This window comes from Pseudoliparis swirei, chromosome 23 (genome assembly GCF_029220125.1).
Source record: "Pseudoliparis swirei isolate HS2019 ecotype Mariana Trench chromosome 23, NWPU_hadal_v1, whole genome shotgun sequence".
In the NCBI taxonomy this organism is placed as follows: Eukaryota; Metazoa; Chordata; class Actinopteri; order Perciformes; family Liparidae; genus Pseudoliparis; species Pseudoliparis swirei.
In genome coordinates, this window is record NC_079410.1 from 12,388,280 (window position 1) to 12,400,352 (window position 12,073).

Below are 12,073 nucleotides of genomic sequence, written 5' to 3' on the forward strand. Positions count from 1 at the left end.
GTACACCCGTCACAAGTAGTTCAGCCCTGTCCTCCTGCTTCTTCTCCCTCTCCTGAGGCCGTTGCATCGTTAGAACCGCCTTTTAGAAAGTAAAAGTGCCTTTAACACACCAAAGAAGAGAAACGGCAAGCAGGCATGCAGACGGCCTCTCTGGGGACGTGTTAGAATCCACCAGAGGCTCTCGAGAGCAGCCAGAAGAAAGGAGACTCTGGGAGGGAACGCAGAGTGACGGAGGCTCGGCCGGAGGAGGGAGTGGGAGTTTGTCTCGGTGGACAAAGGGGAGAGAGAGAGGGTGAACTACGAGAGAATTTATGAATGTGTTTCTGTGTGCATGTGTGAGTAACGGGAGCTCCGCTGTCCCTCACCCTGACTGTTCCCACAGGTGTGCTTTTGCTGTTGCAGCTCCAGATCTGCCAGCTCGCTCAGGAGCTCCATCCCCTGGTAGGGGTTGGGCTGCGATGAGGCGACTGATGGGGTGCCATGAGGGAATAAGGGGAATGGAGGTACGTCTGTGCAGAAGGCAGCGGCAATCAGCAGCTCCAGGCTCCAGTAGCAGGGCACCAGAGGCTTGTGGGGCACGGCAACAGTTGCCTGGTTTGAGCTCGGGGCAGACGTCGAGGCGGGGGAGAGACGCACACAATCCACTGAGGCGTCGTCGGGGTTCATCGCACTCTTGTGCTGCTGCTCGCCGTCCTTTGCTTCCTCGAGGGACGAGGGACGAGGCTCAGGAGCTTCAGGGGAAGGAGGGTCAAGCTCAATGATGGCGGGCAGCTCTGACTCCTGCTCTGCAGGCATGTTGACCTTTTGAGCGCGCTCCAACTGGCTCTCCGCCGCCTCATCATCCGCTTCCTCCTCCAAGGTGATGACAGCTTCTGGCCTTTCGAGCTCCTCTGTTGAAAGGGGGACCGGACAGGAAGCAGCCTCGCACACCGGGCTCTTAGCAGGGGGGCACACCATCACCTCTTCCTCAGCGGGCCCCTGCTCCTCCGCCTCCCTCTCTCCAGGCACATAGTTGGCGGCTGTCATCGCTGCTACCTCCACTTCCTCCCTCTGTTCCAGAACTCTCTCCACCACTCTTTTCTCCTCTTCTTTCTCTAGTTCCTCTGATGGGAGTGGCTCTGGGAGGGGCCTGACCACCGCTTGGCAGTCTAGCTCCTCCCCCAGACTGGAGAGAGCCTGAGGAGCTTGCTCAGCAGGCTCCACTTGGACTGCTTCCAGGTCAGCTGGCTCAGCCAGTTGAACATCCTGGGGGGAGGGCCCGCTCCTGTAGCCCGTGGGAATAGCAGTGTAGGTATATCCAGGAGGCAAGTCTATAGAGAAAGAAATATAAATAATCAACTGCCAATTCTGATACGAACCCTTCCACAAAATGATCTCACAATGGCATTATTTTGTAAGATACACGTTGGATGAAATACAACAAAAAGCACCATTTAATGCAAATCTAAAGCCCCTCCTTATCAGGCCCATTCTAAACATTATTGCCTCGCTCCCTTTGAATTCAAACGTGCTTAACCCTTGTGTCGCCTTCGGGTCATTTTGACCCGATTCAATATTTAACCCTCCTGCCGCCTTCGGGTCAATTTGACCCGATTCAATGTTTAATGTCGGTGTTCTTTCGGTAGTCAACAAACAAACATAAAGTACCTCACACTTAAACTTGGAAAACAATATTAATTCTAATAATTTTCTGGAGATTTTAATAGCTGGGGTCATATTGACCCCAAGGGTAAAATATGTCAGGAAATATAAAGGTAACAGGAGGGTGAAACATTGAATCGGGTCAAATTGACCCGAAGGCAACAGGAGGGTTAAAACCAGGTAAAGGAACTCCACTCTGCCAGCAGTAGGAAAGATAGAGGACCACACGCAAATTGTGTGCGTGTATTATTTGAAGTGGGCCAGGCTTTGGTTTATCAGAGCACCTGACACAAGTCCTCTGGCGCGCGGCGGCTGTTAGCTCGACGTTAATGATGATGAAGAGAGTGCGGGGCCTGTGGGGGGGGAGGAGAGGCGAGGGCTGCTCTTGAGGTGTTTCTCGGTCATTCCCGAAGTAACGGTAGTGGAAAGCCCCAGCTCATCCGGCAGCCATTTTCTGCAGCCTTGAGCTGTTCAGTCAATCAGGTTCTTGCCAACAGAGCCACCCACACATATTAGCATCAGCAGAGAAAAAAGATAATTGACAACAGTGGCCATTCCAATTAATATCGGATATAATGTTCAAGGTGATACAAAACAATTCCCTGTCACGGTTGCCTTGCTGTGTCAGAGATACTTGGCTTAAAATCTGGAACTGGCGGCATCATAAGCTGCTAATACTTTTAACATGATTTCATTTGATGTCATCAATGTAGCTCATGCTGAAGCCACTGCATGCCATGCAACATAAGGAGGCTGTAAAACCCTTTCCTCGTGCTTACCAGGCTCCAGAGACTGAGGGTAATCCTGGGGAGGCTGTCCCTCTCCTCGCTTGTCCTGGGTCTCGGCTCCCTTGAGCATCTGGGATGGAGCGGGGCTGATGGCAGGCGAGTGAGGGGCTGCTGCCGCAGGGCTGGGAGCAGAGCAGGGTGTCGAAGGAGTGCTCTTGGGATGCGGTCGCAGAGACGGGGACTGGCAACAAGGGGACAGGTGGGCGGCGCAGGCCCCGGGCGGAGAGGTGTTCCTCTGAGATGCGCTGTAGGAGTAGGCCTTGGCAGGTTTGGATGTTCTCGGTTCCGAAATGAGTTCCTCGAGTTCAACAGACGGCTCATCCGGCCCATCCGGCCTCTTCTGCATCTGTGGCAATCAAATGAAGTTATTTTTATTTCTATGTTTACAGAAGCCCCCACCCCCCCCCCCCAAAAATCTAGGAGATCTCAAGCATGTGAATTTCTACATTTGCAATGTAATAACCAATTACAAAAAAAGCTACTTGCTCCGCAGCCTATATTCAGTGATTTACTCCATCCTGTGAGAAAGTCAGCGTATCGCAGAAAAAATATTAGGGGAGTTAAAAATAGAATAAATAGTCATGTGAGACTCACTCACTTTGCGAGACAGCCACCCAGCGAGATGGATAGGTCTAATTCAATCAAACTCTTCTCAAATCTTAATATCTCTTGCATATTTTGAGTTGTAATCACCTGTGAAAGGTGAGTGGCATGATGCTGCATGTCCATGCCATGCACAGCTCTGTGCTGCTGATGCTGCTGCTGCTGAGTTTGAGACTGTGGTTGCTGCGACTGGTGGCTCTGGTGCTGATGCTGGAGCTGCTGGTGCTGCTGGAGAGCGTACAGCTCCTGTTGCCGTAGAAACTGGGATCGGGAGTACACAGCAGGATGCTGCATGTGGGAGGGTGGGCCCCGGGCACCATACACAGGGGGCCACAGCCCTGGCTGCTCCATCACATCTAATGAGAAAAAAAAGGAGAATTGTGACGGGGGGGGGGGGCTACCTTAGAATACAAATAAATGCACGCACACACACACAACCTTTTCCATCAGCACACTAGAATACAACATTGTGTTATCCGTATCCTTATGCAGTCATTATCTACATCCCCACACCCATTTCAGAGCCAGAAACCATTATGGATCATTTAAATATCATTGTATTCACATGTTAAAGAAATGACAGACACATGTCTTTAAAAAATCAGAATTTCGGCTTCACATAACAACATCTCCCTCGGCAGCAGCAATCCCACACTCTCCCTGGAAGCTGTCTCTTAACAACTGCCTTGAGAATTAGCTGGAATGTTGGGGGGTGGGGGGTCCTGACAATGATGAAATGCGAACAGATGACGATGGCCGGAATTTGATCAGCGGTCAAAATACTGGGGCTGGAAATAGTGATGTGTTTGTCTCGCAGGAGCATTCAGAGTGAAATTTCCGCCAAAAAGTCCCACCTGCTCAGCCAAATCGCTAAAAAAGGGTCTGTGAAAGGGGCCAGCAGGAAGTTGAGTTCCCATATCTGTGGGCGTAAAACCTCTCAATATGTTGCTTCAAGGACCAGTAGAACTTGGTGTGGGTGATGTGCTATGACAGCGGTCCCACTTGGGAGGAACCTCAAAATCTACTTCTCTCGCCCTTTGACATTGACTCGCCCCTCCACCCAATTTCCCCGAGACACACTAAAAATCCTTATTCAGAGACATAAACTTAGATGTTTCCTGTGGGAAAGCTTTTTGTGGATTAACTTCCCTTCTTGGCTGAAACTCCTGCGGAGCACAGAAGGAAACGTACCGTTGAAGATTGTGAGCTAATTAAATGTCACAGCCTACTCACCGACGATGCGTCCACAATGACTTTTCAGGAGTGATCTTCCCCTCACGCCCTCCCACTTTTTCATGTGTGCGTGTGGTGAGGGGTGCACATACAGTATAGCTTTGGATAAGCGCCCTAACCCATAGAGAGCCCTATTCCGGCTGAACAAGCATGGGGTGTGACTGTGAATGAGCCTGTTAAAAGGAAATTAATTAGCAGTCTTCACAGGTAGTGATCCTGTAGACTGCCGATGACCTACCAATAGCTCCAATACTTCTAATGTAATAATGTCCATGTATCCTGCATACACGTTCAATGTACTTCATAAAGACACTTGACAGAAGACAAAGAAAGGGTATGGCATACCCAGGTGATGGGTCGCAGGATGGGTGGGAGGCTCAGTGGGCAAGACCACCAGCTGGGCAGAGGGGTCCTGGGGCAGAGGCAGGACTGGCTGCAGAGGGCCTGGCATAGCTGTCGAGAAACCTGGCGGCAGATTCTGATGCAGGGCTGTATGACCTATACCTGCTTTATAGAAATGATGTCAGTTTAGATCGATGTACCCATCACATACGATGTGAAACACGGCGGACAATATACTACCAATTATAATCACTTAATTATGAAATTGATTCTAAACCTGACTGGGAACCAATGAAAAGATGCTTAAGTTGAAATGATGTGTCCTCTTCTGCATAATGTTAAATCATGGCCTCTGAATTCTGCACCAATTTGAGATGACAGAGTTCAGTGGACTAAAAAACCCATTATCTTTTCTCTATTCCATAAAAGGGAAAAGCAAGACTTTACTGCCTCCGTTTAATCATCTGTAACACTGTAAAGAGTCACACTGGAATGTAGAAGAGCAATTTTAATTCATAAAACGATTAATATTTTCTTACCGTAAGAGTGTCCTGTCATCCAGAGGGATGGGCTTCCAGTTCTTGGCATCCAATGATGGTGAGCCGAATGCGCAGCAGGATCTCCTAATTGGCCAGACTGGAGGGGAGTCCCGCCTGGGACCATGAGATGAGAGGTCAGGTCTCCGTGACAGCTGTTGGAGGGGTGGATTCTTGCAAACTCCACCCTTTCCTTATTATCCCTGATATCAGGATGAGACGACGGGAAGGAAACGCAAATAAGGACAAATGAAGGTTTCTAACAAACACATATTATAAATAGGTAATGAGCAGTGGCTTTACAGTCGCTTACCTGATGTACGCATCTCTCTCTCTGTCCAAGCAAGTCAGACCTATCTGTTCCCCACTCATCCTCTTTCTCTCCTCTTCGGCATTCGGGTCTGAAGGGTACATGGAGCGGGGCGGTCCTGGGAGACAAACATGATCTTAACCAATCGCTCTCACCTGGTGAGGACATGTTTACAACTCTCTCTCACACCTTCTCAGAACCCTACCATGACTCACACACGAGTATTTTGCCCGACTAAATGTGGATCATGCTTTTTAACCACAACACTGAATTTCAAGACTCTTAATCCTTTAATGCATTCTACAAAAATGAAGGTTTTTCTCATCGCTGGAAGCGATGCTCGGTGCCACCAATACGTGTCGAGCTTTTATAGCTCTTGAGTGTTTATTCCTGTTGTGTTGCTTTCACTGCTCGGTCATCAACAGGTCACAGATGGGAGAAAAACAGGTTGTTGTTCCCTGCGCCTGTGTTCATGAGGCAGTGACCTCTCTGCTTACCTTTCACTGAGGGATGCACCCTGCCTTGGCGGCTGTTTGGATGACTGTCCGCCGAGCGACAAGGTGGCTCCCTTTGTCTGGCCACAGCCACTGCGATTCCCACTGGTGGCTGCCGCACCTCACTTTCCCCATGCCCTGCATCCCCCATATCCCGGGCCCGCCCACTGTAATCCGGGCGCTCGTTGTCATTGGCTGGGCCCTTTCTGGAAGGTAGAGTCTGTTTGTTGCCCTGCAGGGCACAGCTCCCCCCAGCAGGACCTGATTTGAGCGTTCCCAGCCCTCCAAAGGGACTCTTCTGGGAGAGGAGCAGTGGCTGTTGCTGGTTGCTGTATTTTAGTAAGCTTTTCATGGCACTGCTCTCCCCCTGAGTTGGGCCCTGGGGCTCTGGTTGCTGCTGTGGCTGCAGCTGTTGCTGACTGAGGGGAGATGCCGAGGGAGGCTGGGGAGCCTGCAGGCTCATTCCCGACTGCTGCTGTTGCTGCTGAGATTGTTGTGCACCAGTACTTCCTAACTCCATGTAAGACTTCCTTTGCTCCTCCTCGGTTTGTGGCATGTGGTGGGGAGGCCTCATGGCCCACGGTGGCACCGGAGTCTGCTGCTGCTGCTGCTGCCCACTGATGTTGCCGTAAACATAAGGGGACATCTCCATTTTTCTTTTTAGCTCCTGACTCGAGACTTGGTTCAACTCAGCAGGAGACGGAGCGTCCGGTCCCGGCCGGCCATGTTGCTGGTGGCGTATCCTGGCGACCTTTTGTCCATCTCTCTGCAAGGAGCAGCTAACAGCAGGACCAGGGCCATGGGCTACTCCAGTCCCACTATGTTGAACCATGCTTTTACTGCTAAGGGGGGAGGAGTTAGGCTGGGGTCCTGGATGGGAACAGTCTCTGTATGGAGATGTGTTGACAGAGTGTCCAGCCTTTGGCCCCTGGGGCATCGAGGGTCTAAACACATCCATGTCCACACCGCTGTTGATACACTCAACGCTGCGTGATCGTACAACCTGGTGCTGCTGTTGGGGATGTGGAGGCTGTTGTAGTTGGGGAGGTGGAGGAAGCTGTGAGGGCTGAAGGTGTTGGTGGTGGGACTGCATCCAATCTGGAGCCTTGTCTGTCTTTCTGCATGGCTGCTGCTGCTGCTGCTGCTGTTGTTGCTGCTGTTGTTGTTGTTGTTGTTGCTGTTGTTTTCTTTGCCAATTACTATGGTGCCCAGAGCCTCCATTCTTTTCTATTACCTTATCCTTGTTATTGCCGCCTCCCACTCCACCGCCCACACCATGGCATTCTGGGTTACCAAGCTGGAATGGACCACTAGATTTGTCCCCCAGGCCGGCCACAGATGGCACAAATGTAGGCCCGGTGATTTTAGGTTCTCGCCCCACATTGGCCGGCCCCCTCTCATGCGAGGCAGGGTTGACTAAAGGAGCGGGAGGGGGCGGGCAGAAGAAGTCTGGATGGTGGTGTGGGTGGTGGGAATGATGTGGATGGTGCGGGTGGCTGGGGTGGAGCTGAAGGCAGTGGAAACCCCCTGGGTGAGGATGTGTATGGGGGTGAGTGTGCGGATGTGGATGGGGGTGTGCCCCTCCAGCAGCAGAACCCATGTGTAAGGGTGGCGGTACAGAGTAGGACAGCGAGTGGTGGAGTGGTGCCTGACCCCTTTCCAGACAATCCGAAGGTTGTTCACTGATCCTCATCTCCCCACTTATCCCCTCTTTGGTGCAGCGACTACTAACGCTGGACCCCATATGTTTACCCTGGCTGCTCCCTCCACCCACCATGACCCCAAGGGCTGTGCCCTCCCCCCCACAGCTGGGCATGGAGTTCTTAGCCCCTGCTCCAGTTCCTGCATCTCCGTTTTGCATCTTGCCATTGTGCAAGCAGGCACTGAGGGGCTTGCCCATACTCTGAGGGTGTTCCTTGCTGTACTCCATGGAGAGGGAGGCCTTGTGCCTCTCCAGGGCCCGACTGTTGACCTCCTCAAGGGGTAGTGGGTGCTGTGGATAGTGTGGGTGCTGCTGATGGGAGTGGGCATGGTGGTGGTGTGTGGGCTGGGGTGGCTGGTGGTTGTGGAGCTGTTGCTGTTGCTGCTGCTGCTGCTGCTGTTGTTGTTGTTGTTGCTGCTGCTGCTGTCTCTCCTTTGCCTCTTGTTTGCTGCTGGACCTCTCCTTGTCCTTTACAGGTACCACTCCTCTCTCCACAGATCCCTCTTTTAGGCCCTTATGTAGAGCAGTGCCTATCCCTGGATCTCTGTCTCTGCTGCAGGACCCCTGAGAGTGTCCTGCACCTGCCCTCGACATTGGTGGCAGACTGTGATTGGCTGAGAGGAGAGGTGGCTGGGACGGGAGACCTCGAAGATAGAAGTTCTCTGAGAGGAAGGAAGGCAGGCCAGTAAATACAAAAGCATTAGTCAAGAAAGGTGATGACAGAATTGTACTATAAGTGTTCCCAGGCATCCACAAAATTACACCACACTATGTTGTATAAATTGAATTAAATCTTTTTATTTCTGTCTGATTGCATTTTTCTAATCTCATGCCTCACCTTTTTGCGTGTCATAGAAACGGTGCTGCCCGTAGAGAACTCCACTGTTGGCGTGGTGATCCAAGTGGCTCATGGGAAGGAAAGTGTGGGCCAGACTCCCTGAGAATCGAGGATAGCCTGGAGCTGCTGAGATGGAGAGCAGAGAGTGGGAGAGAATTGATGAGACGGGACGATAACCTCCACCATGCCGTTATCCAGGCTAACCCAGCATAATCCTTCTGGTCCAATGCAGCTGGTGGTGTTCATACGCAAATAAGCACGGGCTCCGCCCGTCATGTTTGCCTTTCCTGCCCGAGTTTAGAATGCAAACAATACATGACAAGCTGTGATGTATGAAATGTCTGTGAAACATATGGCTCTTTCTTTATCTCCCTCTCAAAGCTGGCAGGGCCACCACTGTCCGTCTGAATGAGGTGATGAGAATGGATTTGAAGCTTGTGTTTAGAATGAAGAGAGAGTTGGGAGGCTGACCTTCACCGACCTATATCAAGGGTCAGACGTCATTTAGAGGTTGGAGCTGTGAGCCGGTACACCTTGGTTTACAGCATCAAGCCCATACGGGGGACATGGACACCCCAACCGGACACAACACTCAGACTTGTGCTTATTTTCGGACAGAACTTCTAATGTCCACCAGCACCACAGTCAACCATCTCAGTGGCCTCTGAGACATCTGGAGAAGTTCCGGGGTTTCCGTCTCGTTTTTTTCTGCTTTTGCACCTGCCGCACAACTCGCATACGGAGTGAGGGAAGTGTGTGTGTGTGTGTGTGTGTTAGTGTGTGTGGGGGGGATAAAGAGAGGAGAACATGGTTCAAACCAAATGAAAGACAGATGTATTTGTGTTGGCTAGCGTGCGACCTGATCCCGGAAAGCGCAGATGCGGTCCTTTTGGCCCGGTGTGTGCGGCGCCGCGGTCTTAACAGGAGCTCCGAGTGTTGAATGTCTCACTTTCTGCCGATGGAACACAAAGGGCCGATGCTGGGAGCCAGCTCTGGGGAGGGCGGAGTGTTGTAGTGGGCTTAATGACCTCGTCTCAGAGCCTCTGCATGCTCCCATCTTAATTAATGAAATGCAGAGAGGGCAAACAGTCCTGCAATAACACAGGAGGTGCTGCTTTCTGAGGAGGACAATGTGGTGATAATTACATATCCTCACTTTTTCTCTCTATTTTAACTATTTTCTATCTCTCTTCCCTTTGTCTGACTCTTTGCTGTCCTGCTTAATAGGCACACATATTTATGCCAATTCATCGACAGTGGGAGGAGGGCGGATCCTTTGTTTAGGCAAGGCATTTCTTCTCTGATTTTTGGGAGGGAGAAAGGCAGAGCGCTGCTTGGCAGTCTTTATCCGAGCTGGGAGAGGGGCTTTTTTCTCTGCGGCAGCATGTTGTTTGTGTGCGTGACGATTGGCGGCGTAATCCCTTTTCACAGCGTGGTCTGGCTGTGCCCGATAATGCCAGCCCGCTCAGTTTCAGCATGCCCTCCAGTGGGGCGGCAAGAGGGGGCCTGCTGGGCACGGCAGAGCCCATTCAGCCATTAATCTGGCTAGGACAAGGGAAGCTGCTGCTGCTGCTGCTGCTGCTGCAGGCGACGTGAGCGAGGTCTTAGTGCAGTCTGCTGACTGCACAGCAGCCTCGCTCTCTTTCCCTCCACACACTCGCGGAAACAAGTCAGCGTGAATGACAGAGGGGAGTTCACAGCGCATGCCCTCCTTTCCAAGGGCGGAGCAGGGGCGAGAGGCAGAACAAACAGAGCTGCATCGCAGGGAGGGATTTCCAGAGGTTCTGAAGATATTTCTCCCAGCATGGCAGGTTGAGAGAAGCCGGCCGACAGGGAGGACAAAGAAGGGGGCTGGATATAGAACAGCACCTAAAAGCAGTCAGGAATTAAGGCTGCTGAATTAGAGGCAGGCGACAGAGTGTTTCCTTCCCCTCTCCTCAGCTTATACCTGCTCTGAACACACAAACCATGACCATTGCTCACCAGGGTCTCTACACAACGTTAATGCTGAATTGTACACTGTCTTCTGGGAGATGGCTGTAACAGAGATGGAAGGACAGAGAGAGAGAGAGCACGGCAGAAGAAGACCGCGAGGAAAGGAGGAGCAGGCTTAGCTGCCTGTCAAGTCCGCTAATTGAGAAAAAGTGACAGAACCATCAAGACACAGAAAGGGAGGAGGAGGGGTGGAGCTCTTCAGGTTTGACTAATTGAAAGGAAGGGATGGAGAGAGCGAGAGAGAGAAAATCCCATGAAAGGACAAGCTAGCAGCCGCTTACAGAAGGAAAGATGGACAACTGCAGATAGGCTTGGAAAGGCGTATCAAACAGAAGTGGATTAGACAGGTGTGTGCAGGCAAGTGTGTGTGTGTGTGTGTGTGTGTCTGCGCGTGTGTCTAAATGGGTTGACAGAGATATGAGACTGCGATTGTTTTTGGCATAACGTAAGAAGTAATTTGGACCGCAGCCAGTTGGCTTCAGGCCAGTGAGGAGCACAAAGGTTTTTTTCCTTTTAATTTGGTAAAAATAAATATTTACCCCCTCGGTTGATTCGGGGAGAGGATTTATTGTATTGAGGGTTTATATCACGGTCTCACACATGAAAACAAATCTTTCAAAAGCTCATAGGGCCTAATCCATTTTCCCAAGTGTTGTGAAAAACATCTTACATTCCATTTATTATAACGTCCTGACGATGTTTAACATTTTCCAGCCACTCATACAGTGCATATGTATCTGTCTGTGTGAGTGTGACTGAGTCCACGCGTGGTAGACACCATGGCTGTTACTGTAATTGGCAATACATCTAAAGACACGACCTGAAACAAACAAAGTGTTTAATTCATGCTACTCTCTGACGTTGATTCTTGCCAACTCAATATATATATGCCAGCATGTGTAAGACGGTATAGCGAACACTTTCGTTATCCCAACACAATAAATCGTTAAGGAAAAACCAACAGAGGACTTTTCTGTCCCACGTTCACTGAATCCCTCTGCCAAAGTTATCGTGATCCGAGGGACCGTACAGCACTGTGATGTGGGGATGTTATTTATAGGGCGGCTTGAAGTGTCACTCAGCTAATGGTTTGTCACTCTTGCTCCAAACAGAAATGTGGTCAGTGTGCATGACTTCACTGGCCCTCTCTGAACACGCTCAGATTGCGTTCACACCAATGTTTTGCGCTAATAAGGATTAAGTTGAAAAAACTTTTTTTTTTTCTTTGCCTTCGAACCCCATGAGCTGAGTTTTCAAAGCTATTTCCAAATTGGAAAAATGTACTGTGTATGATTGTCAGCTTGTTTTTCACATATGTAGTTGATTAATATCCTTCTAAAAAAATCATTTCACATTAGTCTTTATATTATTATCATTGTATTGTTATTATCCCCACCAAGGAACGTACATTTTCAAGCTTTTTAGTTACCAAAATATCCTGAAAACTCCTTTCTCATTTTCTCATGCAGTTTTACACTTACTGGAGTAAAAACCGTGTCAGTCACGTGTATCCTTTACGATGTGGATGCTGTTGCAGATCTAGATCATAGACATTTCTACACCTTTTCTATTACCAAAATAAAACATCCAA

At 50.2% G+C, this 12,073-nt stretch overlaps 1 protein-coding gene across 8 annotated transcripts in view; it reads right to left on the minus strand.

Moving 5' to 3' along the window:
- Positions 1–12,073, minus strand: part of LOC130188186 (BAH and coiled-coil domain-containing protein 1) — a 70,700-nt gene that overhangs the window by 16,518 nt on the left and 42,109 nt on the right. For 7 of the 8 annotated variants that reach the window (XM_056406374.1, XM_056406371.1, XM_056406375.1 and 4 more), the window contains 8 exons: positions 8,488–8,613; positions 5,951–8,311; positions 5,457–5,571; positions 5,147–5,346; positions 4,611–4,769; positions 3,123–3,388; positions 2,421–2,775; positions 366–1,310 (listed from right to left, as the gene is read on the minus strand). In XM_056406374.1, the coding sequence (XP_056262349.1) occupies positions 366–1,310; positions 2,421–2,775; positions 3,123–3,388; positions 4,611–4,769; positions 5,147–5,346; positions 5,457–5,571; positions 5,951–8,311; positions 8,488–8,613 (4,527 nt within the window). The remainder of the gene's footprint in view (positions 1–365; positions 1,311–2,420; positions 2,776–3,122; positions 3,389–4,610; positions 4,770–5,146; positions 5,347–5,456; positions 5,572–5,950; positions 8,312–8,487; positions 8,614–12,073) is intronic. The other variant, XM_056406370.1, reaches the window with a different exon arrangement.